This window comes from Schistocerca gregaria, chromosome 7, assembly GCF_023897955.1.
Source record: "Schistocerca gregaria isolate iqSchGreg1 chromosome 7, iqSchGreg1.2, whole genome shotgun sequence".
Taxonomy (NCBI): Eukaryota; Metazoa; Arthropoda; class Insecta; order Orthoptera; family Acrididae; genus Schistocerca; species Schistocerca gregaria.
Window position 1 is genome coordinate 343,784,850 of NC_064926.1, and position 22,021 is coordinate 343,806,870.

The 22,021-nt window shown below is 39.8% G+C and overlaps 1 protein-coding gene across 1 annotated transcript in view; it reads left to right on the forward strand.

Annotated features, from left to right (window-relative positions):
- The window catches only part of LOC126282120 (cytochrome P450 4C1-like), an 89,404-nt gene that overhangs the window by 35,561 nt on the left and 31,822 nt on the right, over nucleotides 1-22,021 (forward strand). The window contains exons 5-8 of the mRNA XM_049981589.1: nucleotides 9,279-9,348; nucleotides 14,094-14,220; nucleotides 19,343-19,415; nucleotides 19,495-19,604. Of these exons, the coding sequence (XP_049837546.1) occupies nucleotides 9,279-9,348; nucleotides 14,094-14,220; nucleotides 19,343-19,415; nucleotides 19,495-19,604 (380 nt within the window). The remainder of the gene's footprint in view (nucleotides 1-9,278; nucleotides 9,349-14,093; nucleotides 14,221-19,342; nucleotides 19,416-19,494; nucleotides 19,605-22,021) is intronic.

Here is a 22,021-nt window from a genome sequence, read left to right on the forward strand (position 1 = left end):
TCTTAGTAGACACTTTTGTGAGTCAAGATTTACTATCTTACAAGCATTTGCAGAGAATTTTGGAAACGGATTTTGAATCTATCAGATGTGAACATAGACAAGCCATACTGGAGCAGAAGATATGTGTGGCATTTAAAACATTCTGATAATTAGTATTAAGTATGATGTATCAAATGAAACAAATTAAACAATACTAATTGAAAGTCTATGTGAAACTATCTATAGAACAGGTGTTCCTAACCATTTCTTCTCATGGAAAGCTTTGAGAACTATGGTACTTTGATGAAATGCTTTATTTATTTTAAAGGCGAATTACACTTTAAAAAATGAGAAGAATTTCAGTTAAGTCATAACTAACTTCATTGAACTCACAATAAAATTTTAAAAAATTATTATTAGTGTAGTCATTTAGTCTGAAAATATGGCCATGTTATTAATAGCTATTTTTGGAAAACTTATTCACCTCCCATGATATACCATTGTTCTGCAGAACACAGTTTGGAAAATCCTACTGTAGAAGAAGGGAGAAGATTTTAAGCCTCAAATTATCTCATATGGACGTAGACAATTTGACAGCAGTAGTCAGAACAGTGCTGAAAAAACTTAGATGGGAAGAAAAATATTGAAAATTATCATTGGAAAAAGATAATGAAGTACTTCTAGTAGATTTAAGAGATATTAGAAAAATCGCAGGCTCTAACAACTCAGTAAATGTTCTGTAGTTAAACAAATGAAGAAGCAGACAGGATCAAGTTCAAAGTTTCGTATTTTTATCAACAGATATCTCGGTGAACGGATTGAACCCAACTTATCAGGAAAAACGTCATTATTCATGAGAGTAAAGCCTGTCGATTGACTATGAACACCTACAACAAGAAATGCCTGTCGTGCAATCTGAAACTGAAGCATTACACATCAGTCATACGACCACAAGCCCTGTATGCCATAGAATGTCTTTCCATGAACCAGAGAGGTCTGATGGAGAAATTGGGAGTCACAGAGAGGAGAATCCTCAGGAAGATCCTCGGCCCGATAGAAGAAAGTCGGGTATTCAGGAGGTGGCATCTCATAGCTCTATGAACATATCAAGGGGCCCTCTGACTGTGCAATAAAAAGAAGGGTAGCTTTCTCTACCCATGTTGCAAGATTGCCTCCAAACAGGTTGACAGAGCGCCTATTCACCTTCTGGCAAAAAAAAAGAAGGTCTGCACCACAGGAACCGAGAAGGACATTAAAGAACAGGGCATAACTGATCTCCAAACCAGACAGTCTGTGAGACACACCCTGAAGGAAGTCCAAGGATTTCAGGAAAAGTACTGAAGAAAGGGTACCTCCTACACAGAAGAAAGGAAGGAGTTACACCGACAGAGGATGTGGCAATACTGGGCAAATATCAAAGCACAACAGTTGAACAAGCGTGGTCCAAAGTACGCCCATTCAAAACAAGAAGAAGAAGATACACATGCTACAAAAAGTTTTTCAAGTACTTGCGAGCCATCTCATTAGCTATGCAGCAGAGGAAATGCTTTTTGGAAACAAAGTTTTATAAAAATATTTAATCAATCAACTGATTATATTTAAAATTTCTAAGCGTCCATTTACTTTCCATAGAGTACCTGAGACTCGAGACATATCTTACCAAGGAAATATATTTTCCTTTGACATAAATAGACTATATCGGAAGTCTACAAAATGAAGTGTGTTTGAGTTTGTGTGTGTGTGTGTGTGTGTGTGTGTGTGCGTGTGTGTGTGTGTGTGAGAGAGAGAGAGAGAGAGAGAGAGAGAGAGAGAGAGAGAGAAAAGAGAATTATGACTGTTTGGTCTTTGTAACATACTGGAATGTCAGTAAGGTACAAATAACTTTCTACCTTTGAACTTTGGTAAGAAAATACTTGATGAATGTCAAAAACAGAAAAGACAGGACATGCAAACTGCTACCAGCAAGAAAAGCATTTCTGATAAAAAGAACAAATATAACTTTAATTGGTAGTGTGTATTTTATGAAGGTATTTATCTGGAATGTAACCTTTTACAGAAGTGAAAGTTGAATGATTAAGTAGGTCACACAAGGAGAAAATATAAGTTTTTGAAATGTGATGCTGCAGATGCATGTTGGAGATTAGTTGGGTAAATCGAGTAACAAATGAGAAGGATTGGAGACGAAACGAATTATGGCACAACATTCTTAAAACAAGGGATCGGGTGCTAGCGCTCATCCACTTTTGCAGTGGAGGAAAGGGTAGTGCACTGACGGAGCTGTCATTTGTCCTTATATGATTTATATGATTAAGTCTCCAACGTGATAATGACCACGAGACCGGAATTAACAGACACTGAACGCAAAATGACCACATCAGTTAGAATTCAGACAACTGGAAAACCGTCACCTGGTTTCCGTTGGTAAGAGCTGATGGTGGTGTTCGAGTGTTGCACAGACCTCATGAAGCGATGGACGAAAGTTGTCAACAAAGCACAGTGGCTCCGTAATGATGAGGGGTGTGTTTACATGGAATGGACTGCGTTCTCTAATCCAACTGAAACGATCATCGGCTGGAAATGGTATGTTCAGCTTTGGGAGACCATTTGTAGCTAATCATGGAAATTATGTTCCGAAACAAAGATGAAATTTTTATGGGTGGCAATCCACTGCGTCACCAGACCACAATGGTTTGTGACTGGTTTGAAGAACGTTCTGGACAATTGGAGCGAATGTTTTGGTCACGCAGATGGCCCAACATGTATCCCATCGAAAATTCACGGGATATAATCGAGTGGTCAGTTCGTGTACAAAATCCTGCACAGCAACACTTTTTAATTATGGTCGGCTGTTGAGGTAACATGGCTCAATATCACTGCAAAGATCTTCCACAGACTTGCTGAGAAGATACCACACTGAGTTGTTGCATTACGCTGGGCAGGTCTGACACGATATTAGGGGGTATCCCCTGACTTTAATCAGTTCCTTGTATAGTGGTACAATGTTTATACAAAGAAGGGATGGATTGCTAGGAATCACACTTAGCCAGCAAGGCGAGAGGTTATTATCAACTGTTTTTGACTGATGACAGTAACTCTGTTGAGGGTTATGTCCTCATATTGTACAGTATTTTTGAAATACTGAAAAAAATAGATGACGAATATCACATTGTGTTCGAATGTTTAAAGAACATATTCCAAATAAATATCTTTTACCACACTTGAGGAGCAGTCATATATCTAGAAAACTACCAAAGTCTGAGAGATATTCTTCTGAATTATACTTAGCAATAATCTAGCTCACTGAGCGCTATTTTTGCGCTCCTAATTTAGTTCTTTTTAGTGATTTTGAGTTCGGGTCGAGTGTGTCTTTATCCTTTCATCATTCGCCATGTTTTAACGCCTGCTGGCTGATATGCTACTGAATGCAAGAGGGTTTCGAGGCCCTAAAATTGAGTCTGATCACTAGTAATTCACATTCGAATGAGGCCAAAATGACATAAAATGAAGTGTTAGAAACTTCAGTGAATAATGAACCTGCCTTTCATGTAAGCCTTTTGAGAAGCCCCAGTAACCTTGTTTATACCAGAAAGGACTTCGTGAGCCAGTGAAAATACCATGTGTAAGAAAGAGCTCAGAAGACCAATGGGAGGCTCTCCAATACAATCCAGGAGAAGCTGCCAATCAGAGCTATGCCAGAAAAGTAAAATGGCATAAGAAGAAATGATGAAGAAACTAGAAATATGATGCTAACAATGCTGTAGTGGACAAACGATAGGCATTTGTGAAATATCCGTTTACAAGGAAATGGAACGATGAAATAGAACGTCACAGGAAAAAGCTATCACTGAAGGAGAAATACGTACAAAACACAGACCTAGTTGGGACGAATTTGTGGCCCTTTTATAACATAATATTCAAAGATCTATGTTTTAGCGTTTTAAAAATTTTAAACATCTCTGGACATATATCCGAGAAATACAGCATGGAAATTACCAGCGAAAAAACAAAGTAATATCTGTAAGGAAAATTAAATTTTGGAGATAGCAAACGTATTCGCATATTTAGGTACCAAACGGTCCTCCCTGGGAAGAAGCTGATCGAGCTGAAGAAAACAACAGCTGTACAAAAACAATGAGAGTCATTAATAAGGTAACGAATTATCTCTTCTCCAGAAGCACACCAGAATACACCTGTGCCACGCTAAGGCAGCGAAGTCCGGCTAATAAAGACAAAAAATGCGAAAAGATTACCAGACTATGTAATGAAATTCTTGAGGCAAATAAGATCATATAACGTATGAAGATGTATTGCGGGAACTTAAAATGGAACCCGTCATGCATTATACACAGAATTGCCGAAACAACTGGAGAAATCATTTACAGCGAATGAGTTCAAAGAGGATCCTAAAATCGATGCTATACTAACATGCCAATGGTGTAAGAGCGCAAGGTCGACCAGAGAAAAGATGGCAGGAGAACTTCTCGAGGAAACCATGGCAACTCAACAGACCTAATACTCGGAAGGAAGATTATTATAAAGATGTAGAGTTATTAAGAAAGTTTTAGTGTTCAACTCATTCGAGTACCTACTTGCTTTATCAGAATGGGCATAGAACTTTGGTTTGAAATTTAGCCCATGTAAAATACAAGCAGTCTTAGTCGCTCGCAAAACGCTGGCTGCTCGCCAGTTCGGAGAATTTCTTCCACGCTTAGTCCTGAATAGCGAAGAAATCACCTTCTCTTCTTTTGCAAAGTATATGGGGATAGTTCTGGAACATCACCTATACTGGACTGAACGCTCAACTGCAGTCTGTAAGAAGGTGTCAGCATCACTTCAATTATTATAGAAATACAAGAAAGTATTTCCTCTCGAGCTTAAAAAGGAACTTGTGGACCCACTAGTACACCGATCCTTGATGAAGATGATCCTATTCTCTGAAGATTTTTCTATGATAGCTCACATCAGCTGTAACTGGCAATGAATGCTAGTGTGCGATACATTTATGGTGTACGCTATTTCGACCAACTACTCCTGCCTATGAACAGTTACCATGACTATGTGCCAATGAGCGTAGACAGTATCGTAAGCTGTGTTTGCTGTATCATCTTCTCAATTAATGCATTCCTCTCTGTTTTTCTTCAATCCTTACGCTACTGTCTGAACAACTCAACAGAAATACTCGTTCTCAACAAAGTAATATCATCTCCGTACCACTAAACGACACTGCCATGTTCTCTAGATCATTTTCTGTAGCAGGAACCCAAGTTTGAAATAATCTTTGTCATAATCTTCAAGAATTTAAAATGCTTTCAAACTTCAAAATGGCTAATGGCTCACATTCTAGCAAATATCGTATTTTGCGACCTGGAAGATGCACATCTTTCTTCCAAGAACTGCCTATAAATTTCAGGTGCGTCTTATATTTGAAATTAATATAAAAATATCCAGTGTTTCATTTAAAATTCCTGCTAGTCTCAAAAATGGACATATATTCGATGCCGCAGGGAACCTATCTCTATCTGGCAACATTGGATTCAACTCGCAGCGGCAGTGCACCGATGCGAAGAACATGAGTTGCAGGGATTCAGAAGCTTGCTAACACTGTCTCCCTTCACTCCCGCCATCATAGACCCAGAGCACTGTCTAGCCCATCATACACCATTGCAGCCTACGGTGCCAGAAACTTGAACTGAAAGTGATTTGTGTTATCGGTAACAGGGCAATACTTTTTTTACTAGCTAGTTTCGTAATGGAAAAAAATAAAAGGGGTTCATATGATACGGGCAATAAATTGGAACTAATAGCATATGCAGAACAACGTTGAAACAGAGCAAGTAAGAGGCATTTCGGCTCTTCACCAACAGAAAAAAGCCATTCGCGACTAGTAAAGAAGAACTGACAAAAATGAGGAAGACTAAACGTGCAAATAAAGGACTGAGTGTAAAATGGTCAAAACTAGAAGATGACATGTTGAAATGGATTCAAGGAAACCGTCAAAATGGTCCTGGAATTAATACAAAACTAATTCAGAGAGACGCTCATACGGTAACGCTACAGTGGAAATTAACGGAGTTGAAAGGTGGAGTTGATTGGTTCTACAAGGCGAACCAAAAGCAAAATATCTCAGGAAATGTCGGAATAGTTTGAAGAGAAAATATCTTTCCCTCGCTTTATTATTCAACATCGAAAGAAGATGAGCGAATATGGACGAAGTTCCTCTGGCAGTTGATGTGCCTAGCAATATAACTGTTACCATGAAAGGTGCTAAAACTGTAACTGTAAAAACAAGTACACATGAAAAAATGGACTACTATGTTGTCCCTTGATGGTGTGCTGACTATTCTAAACTTATTCAAATGATCATTTTCAAGGGCAAAACAGTGCCAAAACCTTCTAAAATACTGCCTGGTGGTGTTGTTCACGTACATGACAAGGGATGGGTGGTGCACCCTGGTGTGAAATTACGGCTCAACAGGCTGAAGAGAGAAGGAAAGATGCTTTATTGAAGAAGAGTCCTCATCTTGTACTAGATCAGCTAATCAAATCATTTGAAAAATTCTGTGAAAGAGAAACTGAAACAGGGAAATACACAGCTTGCTGTTATTGCAGGAAGACATACTTCATAACTGCAATGTCTTGATATCTCGTTAAATAATCCATTTAAAATGAATTTGGGAAAGCAATGGAAAAGATGGATGATGGATGAAACACAGTATCAATTCAACCCGAATGTAGCTTTAAAACGATCTGCAATGAAACTAGTGTGCCAGGGAATAAAACAGTCGTGTTCTGAAGTGAGAGAAGACATTATTGTTAAATATTTCAAGAAGTGTGGCATAAGTACCGCTTTCGGTGGCAGTGAAGACCATCTTATATATGAACAGGACAACGATGATGACGATGACGACGACGACGAACAAGAAAAACAATATTCCGATGTTGATTTCAGGGATTTTAATTAAGATTGTTTTCTTAGTCTGGACTTGCAGTCTAATGATAAAAACTGTAGAAGTGCTATATTTTTTAAAAATTACTTAAAAATTAAGGTGTATCTTATAGCCCATAGCGTTTTATAGTCTGTAAAATATGGCAGATATGTCTTCTTCCAGCTCACTCTCATTAGCCCTTTCTTCCCCACCATTGTTCCCTCTCCTTGTTCACAGAGCTCTCTATTAAAATACTTCTTTCAAAGCAGCCATTGTTACTTCCACTTCAAAACTCTCCTCTTTCATTATCCTTTCCACTTCTTCTAATAAGAAACAAGGCTTCTAAAAAGCTAATCTAATCAATATTATTCTCAATGTCTTCATTATTTTATTATGATTATTCGTGATTTTACTATTATTAGAAATTATTATTTTTGTTAAAAATGAAAATTATTGTTTCTCACTTTGTTATATAACAACTAAATTAACATCAGTCTTAATTCCTTCATTATTTTATGATCATCTTATTATTACTGTTATTATTGCTAATTATTATTTTATTACTACTGAAAATTATTATTATGACTGCTACATAATATTTTTTGTATGTGTAGTGCCTGGTCAGATGTAAGAGATGCCCTTAAGGTCCAAATCTGTTCAAGCTAATTAAGCAATAAGTAAATAAATGAAATAAATGTGACAGTGTGCCCATTCTGTCTCAGCAATTGATTCAGTATTAGGTTTCCCACTTTCCTGCTAAACACAACATAGATCAGACTTTCTCAAATGAAGTGTACGACGCTGTACTGCGTACCATCGTCCAGTAGACCACTACATGAAATTTGGTTCTATCCAGAGTTTATAGTATAGTGAAGTTACCTTTTAAGAGTCAGATGGAATAATCAGTAACCAGTTTCACGATAGTTTGAACATGTCAACACCTTAGTGGTGACCGTTTGTCAATTAGGATTGTTGACAATTCCGGCAACGGTAGAAATCTGGAACAGTGGCAACCTATCTCCTCCCACTTAGTGAAAATAAGGGCACCCTGGTGACATGGTCATTTTCAGTGTTCTATCCAGAGTTCATAGCACAGTGAAGTTACCATTTAAGAGCCAGATGGAATAATCATTAACCAGCTTCATGATAGTTTGAACATGTAAACACCTTAGTACTGACCGTTTGTCAGTTGGGATTGTTGACAATTCCGGCAATGGTAGAAATCTGGAACAGTGGCAACCTAACTCCTCCCACTTAGTGAAAATAAGAGCACTCTGGTGACATGATCATTTTTCAGTGTATACACCCCCATAACAAAGTGGTCTAAAATTTTTAATGAAGTTTTTGGAAGGAAGGACTTGTTATACGTCAACAGTGTTCTTTCCCTGGTATATGTGCAGAGTTAATACAAGTTAATTGCAACCTACAGTTTTAGTTCGCTAGCGACGGTAGCTACTTAAAAGACTACCGTCGAACATCGAAAGATGAGTGCATACGAGCACGCAGCCCTATCTTCTATAAATATTTTCATCAGCAGATCCATCATGAGTATGAAGCTCAAGAAATTCCTTGATGTGTGGAATTCAGACCTTGCATAAAGATATGGCCCAGTCTTAACAAATGGCTGATTATAATGTGTTATCAACAAAAATCGACACAATAGAATTGTTCTTAAAAGGCCTGCTGATGTAATTCTTTAACTCAAAATGTGCACTTCCATTCCAATTGCGTTATTACTATATTTTATCATGAACAGACGTGAGCAAGTGTAAATAGTGCTTATATCTTAGTTTAAAGTGTATTTACGCTCGTGATATCACTTCAAGTTTCGACACAGAACCTAGAGCCACCTTCTAACATAGGTTTAAATGTAATAATGATTTTGAGCCACAAAAGAGAACATTTGATTATATTTACTCTACAGATTGCGTACCGTGAATGTATAAATAGGCCAGTAAGGTTCTCACAATTCCTGGTTCGATCGGGGTAGAGCAAAAGTGGTGTCTTCCGAAATTAAATGTTGTTCCTGCCAGATGTTTCCTATAAATAACGACGAGAAAGATGCTATCTGCTCTGTTCGACAACTATTTGCCACAGGAACTATTATTACCACGCGCATAACGTTGCCACACTGAATGAATGTTTTATGAAATACGTTTTGCTGCTTCACTTCTTTTTAACTAATATTTATCTGCACCTTGCGCCTAGACAGCATGCTACCATCATCAGGAGCATTATAGTTACACGTACATTAACCTGAATTGTGATTCGGATTATACGCTCGGTCCGGTAATGAAGTTACGTAACAAAATTTAACTCTGTACGGAAAGAGTCTTCTATTCAAATGAGAAAAATATGTTCTTAATTTTACAGAAACGGCGATGGGAACTTCCGTTAACGCACAGAAGAATCTCGAGTCTGCTTATGTGACTTCAATATACAGGTAATCTTATTTATCCCAACGGTAATACATCGCCGTTCTACTTACACTCTTGCTCCAAACGTGGAATGATCTTTCTACCGTCAGTTTTAATTCATCTACTCCAAATATATGCCGGATAAATAATAAAAATAGTATTTATGATAATAATTATACTAAGCTGGAGGAGGTATACGCTTATTTACTACCAACTGGTCTCCAGTTCACATGGGGGTACACGTGATATACCAAAAACGTTCGAAACTTACGAACTCATTTGTTAAAACGAAATGTGTATATATGGCAATTCGACAAATTATGATCCAGAAACATAAACATTTCACCTAGCTATTACAGCATACTAATTTCACAGTCCCTTTATTTTGCATAACCATGATGCATGCGGAAAACCTGATTGTATGTAGTTGTTGATCTACTGATCTACTACATCCTCAGACGTTCCTCATCAAATAATCGGTGAATATTCGCACTCATATTGGAGTTGACAACATTTGTCGCTTTTGGGCTGATACAGAACTTTAGTAATTCTATCCAGCAATATATCATACAAACATTATGCCGCTAGACGTAGCTGTTCACAACTTTTATGAGAAAATTTTATTGATCTTTAGTTAATAATGAGGCAAAAAGTCCATATTAACCACTTATTTATCTTCTCACATAAAAATAATTTATACATTCTGTTATCTAGTCTGTCCTAGTCAAACTAAGTACACATCAACCTGAAATGATAGGACTGATGAACTTGTAAATACTTTGTAAATACTGGAAAGAAAGTAACCAATGTGTTAATTGAAAAGTTGTAAGACTGGACAATGAATTCAAGTAAGTTAAAACATGTAAGGTTTCTAGTGTTGGAGATGTTGGATAACTGTCTGTATGCAGTCACAATTAGGAAATATACTTTTTTTTCTTCCACTTTCTTAGTGCTTAGATTTAGCTGTTGTTTATAAATTCCTTACTTTCTCTTTATTAAAAGAGCTATGACGTTGAAGCCACTAATATAAAATGAGGTACCAGTGGACGTAGGCGTTCAAGATATCTGCAATTGATGTAAATTTTTTCTAGTGCTGTTTCTTCCATATAATAATATTTCTAAAGAAGTTAGATACTGGGGTGTTATTGTACGATGATTTTAACTTAATGTCATTAAGAAAAAGAGCCATTATCACAATACATCCCTTAACTTTTGTAATTTCATTTATTTATCTAATTACGTTCACCACATTCTTAATCAACTTTCCAGCTACCATAAACCATCTAAACACGACACGAAAAGAAGATTCTTCGATGTAAATTAGTATTCCACACTATGCAAGGAATAAGAACCTAAGTAATCCAATGCTGGCGGTGTCACACAAAAAAGTAAATGAAACCTGAAGAGATACAAAGTACTGATATTCTCATACAGCAATGCCGGTGCGAAATTTTTACTTGAAAATTTTCTAACTTCACTGACTCAATCAGATAGACGATTATACTTACTAGCTCTCCTTTGACGTTAACAGAGTTTAACATTTATCACTATAAAGTACAAAGCAGACACTGATGTGATACAGTGCTTGTTTGCTTCAGGTCTCATTTGGATCAGGTTGTGGCTGTGGCTGAAACGCTTAGTGTGGAACAACAAAAAACGTTGTGATGGAGACAGATTCTGTGTGTAAGTGGTCGAGAAAGTGGATGGCTGACTTCCTTGAATAACTTCCGCTCCAGCTGACCACAGTATTACAATACATTATGACAAAAACTAGCCTCCTCGAAATGCTCGTCTGTTGGATATCAATACATTTTAGTACTAGAAATCATTCTGGATAGAAATTGACCTCTGATCGTTGGGTTACCTACATGAAGAGGTAGGGCTGAGACAAGGAGAACAATGGGATGCTGTATCACATTCTATGCAAAGCACACAGCTACATAAAAAAAACACACATGTGTGTACTGCGCTTTTCAACTCCATCTGCAATCAGGCCTTTATCTTGGGCATAGGCCAGAGAGACACCTTATGAGGCAAAACACATACATACATACATACATACACCCACACACCCACACACACACACACACACACACACACACACACACACACACACACACACACACAAATATCTTTCTCTCCCAATCATAACCCTGCATTTGACTGCCATAAAAAGTGAAAAGGCCAATCAGTATGAACACCAGAGCTGCCGTGTTGCTCTTCTATTTTGATCTCTAACCCCGCTACATCATCTTTGGTCTGATAGTTCGACCTCTGACAGCCTCACCACTGCCTTGTCCTTGTAGTTCGATCTCTGACCCCTATAGATGTTACAAAGGTAGTTGAGCTGATATCTAGTTCTCAACAAATATATAGGTTCCCTATTCCTACTATAGTTCTTACTTCACCACCGAGCATGAAGTGTATATCATTTTTTGCCGATAATGTCAATTTACATTGCTTTGTAGTGGAAACTCTATGAAGCTCAGATTGAAATATATACTCACTAGTCGATTTATTATCATCATACAATACCTTGTCAAATGTGCTGAATGGTACAACGATTTTCTCAGATTTATTTCGAACATCAGTTGTAACTTGTGTTACTTCGGCTACAACCGGTACATCATTCCCTGTGTCTTAAGACCAGGTTCAAATGGCCCTGAGCACTATGGGACTTAACTTCTGAGGTCATCAGTCCCCTAGAACTTAGAACTACTTAAACCTAAGTAACCTAAGGACATCACACACATCCATGCCCGAGGCAGGATTCGAACCTGCGACCGTAGCGGTCGCGCGGTTCCGGACTGAAGCGCCTAGAACCGCACTGCCACACCGGCCGGCCTAAGATCAGATCTCAGCATACTCAATGACTGGAACTTGCTTGCCTGACGCCGGACCTCTCACAACGAAGTACACAGCCCTTGCTGCACACCTGAAAGACCCTGTGTGACATTCAAATTTAGAGTTCGGTTATCATGGTGCAGCGTATATGGTCACTGGAGCCTTCCTCCCCAGTACTGGAACCTGCACCCCGTCAGACTACATAGTTCTGTCATATATAAAACACCCAGCCCTTCCATTGGATCAGGATTTCACAGATACAGTAATTCTTACGTAATGATTATTTAAGAAATGAATTCAGTTTAATTTTTAACTTATAGTTTCCTGAAGGAACAAGAGGGCGGAGCAGGTATTCAGAGACGTAACTGTAAGAACAAATGCTGCGGAAAGACGTCAGCGACTAAACTCACAGAGCAAGGTGGAGGCTGCGGGGTGCATAGAACAAACTCCTTCGTAACGATTCCGTCGGTCAGAAATCAGGCTTAAAGAACAAAGATGGCAGGGAAGGTGGTAAGACAACGAACTAAAAGGACAAAAATGGGGCGGCAGTGGTCAATATCGACATAGCGAAGCTATCTTAGGGATCAGAAACCAAAGATAGGAGGGAATGGAAACAGATATCAAACTACAAGAAATAAAAGTGGCGCTGAAGGGTTCAGGGATCGAATTAGCAGAGTAAGAAGGGTGTTCTGGAATGCACGTAACAGACTAACTTAGTAATATCTTTGGGAGTTCGAGATTGAACTACAAGAGCGTAGAAGGCAGATAAGGGAATTTAAATAGGAAGTAGTAGAGCATGGGTGGGAGAGGAGGCGGCAGAAATCGAACAAACAGAGCAGGAGGGAGCCTCTGTGTTATATAGAACAACGTACTAATGTAATATCCATATGACAAGAGTTTGAACTACACGTGCAAGAATGCCACCGATTACAAGTGATAGGAATGTAAACATACGTTGTATCAGCTTCAGAGATTAAAAATTGAACTACGAGAAAAAGATGGGAGAACAGGGATCATAGATCAAACTACGGGAGCAAAGAAGCCGGAACACAATGTTAGAGATCGAAATAGCAGAGCAAGATGGTGGCTAAGGTTTCCATAGAACGAATTATGATAACAAAGATGGTGTTGCTTTTTACGGCAATAACGTGCTGGGTTGTGACTGAGAGAGCAGTTTGCGTGTGTACGTGTCGCGCACGCTTGTTTGTGTGTATGTGTGCGTGTGCGTGTGCGTTGAATTAGAAGCTCTCTGGCATTTTCCCAGGAAAGGGCATGGCTTACTTGAGAAGGAATTGAAAAATGTGAAGAGTAAAGTGATGGGCTATGGTGGGGAGAGCAAAATTGTTTGCTTTGGCTTTGAAGCTCTCTGACTGACCTACTTCCTAAAAAGTTTAGCTTATGAAAAGGGGGCGTGACTTAGGAATGGTTGGTGGTGAGGGGAGGGGAGAGGGAGGGAAGGGGAAGCAGTCGAGGGCTGGAGGATGGAAGAGGAGCAGAGAGGTTATTCTCACCCACGGTTCTCAGAAGCTTCACTTAGTTTTGATCCACTACAGTGCTACTCACATTACAGGTCATCATAGGTTCGCTTCGGCACAGCGTTGTACTTTACAGGGTTTGCTATAATTGAGATAAATGTATGCTGACATTAGAAGATATTTATTTCTTCCGGTTATCAATAAAACTGAGTGATTTAATACCACTAGTTCTGGTCACATATTGTTAAATTCCGTATGGTAAGAATAGCTCCAAGTCATTTACCAGTGTAAATATTTCCATGAGTAAAGGTATGAGTCTAAGGGAATTCAACAATTTTTAGTTAGAGCACACGAATCACTAGTATCTTATATTACTTCCGCGTGATTTATGTACTATGTTATGAGAACAGTTGTGTTACAAGTACTACATCATTTTCGTTATTTTATTTCAGAGTCGGAGAAATCACAGTTCGGAGAATACTTAGCCCGTGGCTGCAGAGCGATTTCGTTTTCCGGATATCTCCGTCAGGGAGGGAGTTCTATAAGCAGCTTAAAGTACTACATGGATTCTCCCAAAAAGTAAGTTTACTTGCGTCGAGCAGCATCGGTATGCACGAAAAATTGTAAATAATATCTGTGATTATGAAGAAGAACAATTGGAAGTCATATATGGTTGTCACAGATGTATGACCAGGATTCTCGCATTGATCCACAGAACGGGGTAACGGCGTTGATAAAGTCAGTGGATTGGTTCAAATGGCTCTTAGCACTATGAGACTCAACATCTTAGGTCATAAGTCCCCTAGAATTTAGAACTAATTAAACCTAACTAACCTAAGGAGATCACACACACCTATGCCCGAGGCAGGATTCGAACCTGCGACCGTAGCAGTCCCGCGGTTCCGGACTGCAGCGCCAGAACCGCACGGCCACAGCGGCCGGCCAAGTCAGTGGACTGCCATTCTGGAGTATCAGCAGTGTTCAAACCCTGTCCGAAATTCTTTGAGCAGGTGCCAGTAAAACACAATTAATTCTCGTATGGTTATTACGAAAATGACGATTCCGATATCCTGTCTCAGTCTTGGATGTGCCCTGTCTGTAATGACCTCGTCACCGACGAAGCGTTAAACGGTAATCTCTTTTACGTGTGCACAATGCGATTATAACGGTCAAAGAAATATGAAAAAGTCGCTTTTCTGCCACTTGTTCACTAATGTCGATCACTATTACTCCTAACAGGGTATCGTCATAGATTTTCATTCAGTTGGTTGCGTATGATTCATCATTGATTTTGAAAAATAGGAATGAGATCGATCCTCACATACGCTTCGGAGTGAGCAGCGGCTCACCATTTATCAAACAGCTAGGGATGCTGTTTAAAACTACTGACACTGAATCTGACTGATTTAAATGTATATAATACATGAAGTCAATCACAAACACTGAGGTAGGAAATAAGGCTGGAAGGTAACTGATTGATGGATAACAACTCAAACTCAGCTAACAAAATTCACCGCCCTGTATTAATTATACTAACATCAAAAAAAGTTTTGCATCATCCCGGTTCCCAGAACTTCTGAAGATAGGCGTTGACTGTGGATACTGTATCACAGACGCAGTCTCTTTGACTGTTCAGAGATGTCACTAAACCCGCCCAAAGATATAAACAAATGGTTCAAATGGCTCTGAGCACTATGGGACTTAACATCTATGGTCATCAGTCCCCTAGAACTTAGAACTACTTAAACCTAACTAACCTAAGGACATCACACAACACCCAGCCATCACGAGGCAGAGAAAATCCCTAACCCCCCCCGGGAATCGAACCCGGGAACCCGGCTGTGGGAAGCGAGAACGCTACCGCACGACCACGAGATGCGGGCAGATATAAAAAACCATGCATGAGCAGCGCCTATTAGACGGAGGGGGTCCGACAGGCGATCACTTCCAGTCATTCCACCAGGAAGGAGGTACGCCGACCGGAGTGGCCGTGTTGTTCTAGGCACTACAGTCTGGAATCGGGTGACCGCTACAGTCGCAGGTTCGAATCCTGCTTCGGGCATGGATGTGTGTGTTGTCCTGAGGTTAGTTAGGTTTAAGTAGTTCTATGTTCTAGGGGACTGATGACCACAGCAGTTAAGTCCCATAGTGCTCAGAACAATTTTTTAAGGAGGTACACGTGTCGTGCTGTCTGTAGTTCAACCATACCTAAACGGTCAATACCGCGGTTCGATCACGTACGCATTGTTACTTTCAGCCAGGAAGGGCTATAAACAAGGGAATTGTCCAGGCGTCTGGAAGTGGAGGAAAGCGATGTTGTTCGGACATGGAGGGGATACAGAGCGACAGGAACTGTCGATGACATGCCTCGCTCAGGCCGCTCAGGGGTTACTACTGCAGTGGATGACTTCTGCCTATGGATTATGGCTCGGAAGAACCCTGACAGCTACGCCACCAAGTTGAATAACGCTTCTCGTGAAGCCACAGGCCGTCTGTTACGACTCAAACTGTGCACAATAGGTGCATGATACGCAACATCACTCCCGACGTCCATGGCGAGGTCTATCTTTGCAACCACGACACCATGTAGCGCTGTACAGATTGGCCCAACAACAATCCAAATTCACAGCTCAGTATGGGCATCACGTTCTCTTCACCGATGAGTGTCGCATATGCCTTCAATCAGACAACCACTCTGAGTGATCAACGGCGGATCGCCGTTGACGGCTGGGATTATCGGGACCAACAGTGCACTGATGACCTTGTGGACAGTGTGCCACGATGAATACAGGCATGCATCAATGCAAGAGGAGGTGCTAGTGGGTATTAGAGGTACTGGTGCGTGTACAGCAATCTGGACCACCGCCTCTGAAGGTCTCACTGTATGGTGGCACAACATGCAATGTGTAGTTTCCATGAGCAATAAAATGAGTGAAAATGATGTTTATGTTGATCACTATTCCAATTTTCTCTACGGGTTCCAGAAGAATCGGAACCGAGGTGATGCGATACTTTTTGATGAGTGTATTTCTTTAGAAACGTCCGGGACAAAATGCTTATAGATGAAATCAAACTATATGGTTCTAGAGACCTTTTTAAGTCCCAGCCATCTATGACGAACGAAAATTTGCACCAAGGCCGGAATTCAAACCAGGGTGTCCGCTCATCGGGCAGATGCGTTAACTAATACACCATTCTGGCACAGCAGCTTTGCACATCTGCACAGACTGCCACAGCGTGCCTCCTTCTTCAATCCAAATTCCCATTCACTTGGTATTGCCCCTAAATTCGAACCATTTGCAGAGGCTCTCGAAGTGTATTGGCACCTTAACGTCGAAGGAAATGGGAGATCCTGCCTGAAATCCAGGCGTAGGTGCTTTAATGAAATGAAACTACATGGTTCCAGAGATCTTTCCAAGTCGCAAACATCTATTACGAACAGAATACCAAAGTGAGCAGAGGCATGAATGGGAATTTTGACTGATGTGGAAAGCTTGGTAGAGTGGTCTGCGTAACGCCACTGTGGCAGCGTGGCGTAATGGTTAGCGCGTCTGCTTAGTGAGCAGCGTAATTGCAATTGGCACGCAGACCCTCTTGGTAAAGACAGCAGACTACTTGCACTCACTATGATACTCCTTCCACACGGTAATTAGCATCGACAACTTGCAATTACTGTGGAAGGGGATCAATCATAATTATAAAATGTGGAACTTGGCACCGGACTATATAACAGCACATACCTCTTATGCGATGGCTTTTTAATTCTTCTCTTCATCGTAAGGTAACTGTCACGGGAGGAAAAAAGCTATATGCAGGAATCAAGCCTGTAATGTATTAGAGAAAACCGTTGTTGTAACATGAATATCTAATGATACAGAAGTCTGTATTTATCACCTGATTGGTTTCTTTACCTCTGACTTTACGGATAAGCTTCATTGTGAACAACACAATGTTCTTTGTCTTTGTAAAACATGAAAACAACGTACATAAATTTTAATTGTAGAAGTTTCGCTGCGCATATGTCTTACAACTTAGCCCCAGATTTCCAGTCATGTACTTGGTTGTATGGGCCATTTGCCGCATTTATTTGGAATAGAAATTTTTAAAATAATTGGTGAAGTGTCTGGCTGATAAGATGGCATAATGGGTCTCAAGTTTACAGTTTTGTATGAAGCGATCCGTAACCCGTCGCACTGGTTTGTCGATAGCAACTCTACTGTGTTTATTAGTTTTGTTTGCGTTTTTCTTTATACTAGCTTTGTTAAGTACAAAACGCCCTTGGCAGGGGATTATGGTTTTACTTAGATCGGGGAAATGGACAGAGACTTTGCTCCCGCCTTCTGTCCAGCGCCATTTGAGACTAGAGCTGGCGTGCTGTTTCGTTGTGCTTACCAGTGACAGTGTACAGCTACTGGAAGAGTGCAGACCTACAGCCCCATGCTACCATCTGTGACCGTCAGCGCGAACGACGTCTCCATTACAATACTCATTCTTAAAAATACAATTTCCTTGTTTAGTGTACTTACAGCAATTGCGGTTCTCTTGGCATTTCGTCCCAGTTTCTGTAGTGCTTAATTTACGATGCCGCCTGTCTCACACTGTTCATCACCTCCTTCGTCTTTTCCTCTTATAAAAACTAAGCGATCTCAACAGAAGGTCATGGTGCCCATTTAATCACTTTTCCTCTTCACTGAGAGGCAAATTGAACTAGACAATGACTATATCTAGAGATGTAATCTAGCTATTTCCTGTTATACAGAGGACTTGTCGGGTAATCCTGGTGCTGTAATACACGTATGAGTGCGTCTGCAGTGTTACGTGGATCCATTTACCCAGACAGGAGGCAAAGGGCGGAGACTACAGAGGACTTGAATAATTTTCATACCGTCGAAAACACATAAAACTGTGAATACTTAAATCGCATTATGTGGGCATACTGATTCATGCAGCAGACAAATGTTTCCTAGCCGGTGAAAAATTTATACTTTTGTCTTTGCGACGTATTAAATCATCTAGACAAACATTTCGACCTGTCACAATACTGCTTAACTTTCAGGATGTGTTAAAGAAAGCCGGCCGTTGTGGCCGTGCGGTTCTAGGTGATGCAGTCTGGAACCTCATGACCGCTACGGTCGCAGGTTCGAATCCTGTCTCGGGCATGGATGTGTGTGATGTCCTTGGGTTAGTTAGGTTTAATTAGTACTAAGTTCTAGGTGACTGATGACCTCAGAAGTTAAGTCGCATAGTGCTCAGAGCCATTTCAACCATTTTTTTGTTAAAGAAACGATGGCATTTTCTTGGTCCTCACATCTGTGTGTCGAATCTTGAGTAGAATCTTTCGCATTGTCTTCAGTTTGTCGATTTCATCGATTCATCCTCCAACACGCTTGTTGACGGAACAGCTCCAGACAAATATGACAATATGCCAGCATCTTACTATCTCAGGTTCTGCCACTACAGTTCTTGTCATCGTAATTTTTTCTGGATATCTAAATTTTTATTTTTTGGCTCACCGATGTATGCTTTATTACAAAATGCTTATACTTTAGTAGTTAGAAATAAACAGTCATGCTACATCTAAGTATTCGTGTTGTGCTAACTTTCACTACTTTGAGAGTGAATTTTGCATCAACTACTTCACATGAGATAGAGAATAGAACATTAATAAGATTTTGATATAACGAAAGGTATTTATTTCCAGGTGATCCAAGAGAAGAAAAAGGCGAGGATGACAGTTAAAATCGATGGTAAAACTCCACAGTACGATGAACTAGGTATTTTACCTTTCATATGAGATAAGCGTAAACAGAAACAGTTTCTAAAACAGAATGATAATGAGACTTTCTTTCACAGGGAGAAAACGACGCGTCGCTTTCCTGGACATGCTTCTCACTGAATCAGAGCAAGGTCAGAAGCTAACGGACGAAGAGATTCAAGAGGAAGTGGACACGTTTATGTTCGAGGTAAACAGCTGTGACATTAGCCTCCTCCTATGTCCTGTCTTCAGGTACAAACATTCTGCTGATTTTTCTGTATTACTACGTTGTTTATAGTGTTTTCATTTTATAGCATTTTGTATTTACTGTATAGCGTCCAATACTATCGAGCAGTTGACCCACAATCGAGCTCTTCATTACAGCTACTCAGTCACTAATATCGGTATTAAAAACGTATGTTTGTGAATTACAGTGACTTCTTAACTGAGCTCTGCGATTTGAATTTGTTTATTTAACAGTCGTATACAACAAATAGAGATTGTACCCGTGTTATAGGGTATCATATTTGACTAGTAATCAAAAATCTAGGGTCCTGTGTTTGAACATAGCCAATGCTTAAATTTCCAATAAAAATCATCGGCAATGGCGGTCGTAGACATCCGAAATAAGTAAGTTTGGCCTGTAACTGCAGAAGAGTCATGATGATCTCTCCATTTGCAAAAGATTCCGAATTAGTCTCCATTTCGGTTCCCGGGAGGGGACAGCCAAAAGAGAGGTGACCTGAGAAAAATACTGAATAATCAACGAAAGGATAAAGTTCTCCGAGTCGGCGCTTGGGCTGTCAGAAATTCAAACATGATAGGGAGGACATAAAATCTGAAAAGGGAAATGCTACAGCTGAGTCTCTATATGGTCGGAATGATATTACAAGGAAATGCAGACCATTAGCTGCTTACAGGCGTTGATAAAAATCAACAAAGTCGAGGTCAGTGAAGGGAAAGGGAAAGAAGACAATGATTTCCTTTCAGACAAGAATAGGATAATATCGACAGTATCAGAAATTCAAATATGATAGGGAGGACATAAAATCTGGAAAGGGAAATGCCAAAGCTGATCTCTATATAGTCGGAATGAAATTACAAGGAAATCCAGACCATTTGCTGCTTACAGGCGTTGATAAAAATCAACATAGTCGAGGTCAGTGAAGGTAAAGGGAAAGAAGACAATGATTTCCTTTCAGACAAGAATAGGATAATACCGACAGTATCAGAAAATCGTATAACGTAATCGTTAAGAATAGGAAGGTGGGCAGAGACTGAGTTACTGTGAACAGTTCTGCGATAGAGTACTTCTCATCAGAATCGACAGCAAACCACCGCCAACAACGATAGTTCGGACATATATGCCGATGTCGCAAGCCGAAGATAACGAGACAGAGAAACTATATGAGCATATTGAATGGGTAATTCAGTTCGTAACATGAAAATCTAATAAAGTTGAGGGATTGAAATGTGGTTGAAGTGGAAGGAGCAGAAGAAAGGTTCAGGGAAGAATGTGGGCTAGGTAGTAAGAATGAAAAATGAGGAGGACTAACTGCGCTCTGCAATAAATTGTAGTTAATAATAGCGAATACGTTATTCAAGAATTGAAAGGGGAAGAGATTTACGTGGAAAAGGCCCGAAGATATAGAAGAGTCCTGCTGGATTACGTCATGGTCAGATTGACATTCCGAATCAGATACTGGATTTTATGGCGTATCCAAGAGTATATATAGGCTCAGATAACAATTTAGCAATGATGAAGCGTAGATTGAAGTTTAAGAGAATCTTAGGAATATTGTGAAGAGGTAGAAAAAGTAACGATTGTCGGAAAGACTGACTCAGCATATATACAGGTCTAAACCAAGTTTGGTGAATTAAAATTTTTTTTGTGCACTCTTTATTCTTTTCTCTGCTGGAGGAGTGTGGGCTGCTCGAGGGCTTGCTGTACACTCGTTTCAGCTGTTGCATTTTACACTTTATTTTTAATTTCATTTACTTATTTTTCAAGCAATTCAGTGCACATTTTATTTTGACGATACAATTGAGACTTTCATAGTGACATTACAGTTTGGATCATTCATTCTGATATTGTTACAATGAGATTTTTCTTTCTAACAAACTGTGCATTTTCTGTAATTGTAGTACAATAATATTACTCAAAGGTCGTATTGCTTCTAGTCTGATATACATTTTGTTTAATTCAAATGTAATAATGTCACATAGCACATAAAATGGTAGTGCGGAGAGCAGTAAGAGCAGATTGAGGTAAACTTTTGCCTAGAGGAGGGTGAATGGTAAAAATTGAAGTGTAGAGTCTTAATTTATATTTACAAATTCTGTTTACAATGTGGAGGTTCTTAGAGCTAGTTGTAGCTATTGGAGAGGTTCATGGTCGTGTTTCGGCTGTAGAGAGAGAGAGAGAGAGAGAGAGAGAGAGAGAGAGAGAGAGAGAGTGTGTGTGTGTGTGTGTGTGTGGTTTCTCGTCTGGGTAAGGTGGAGTTGTGGCGTTGGCTGTCAGTGGTTCCAGGAGGGGGGGGGGGGGTCTAGTCTATGGATTTTCCAAGCACCAATCGGTAAAAATGTTCCTTAGAGAACAGTGCTCGCCTTCCTTGGCCTCTTGTT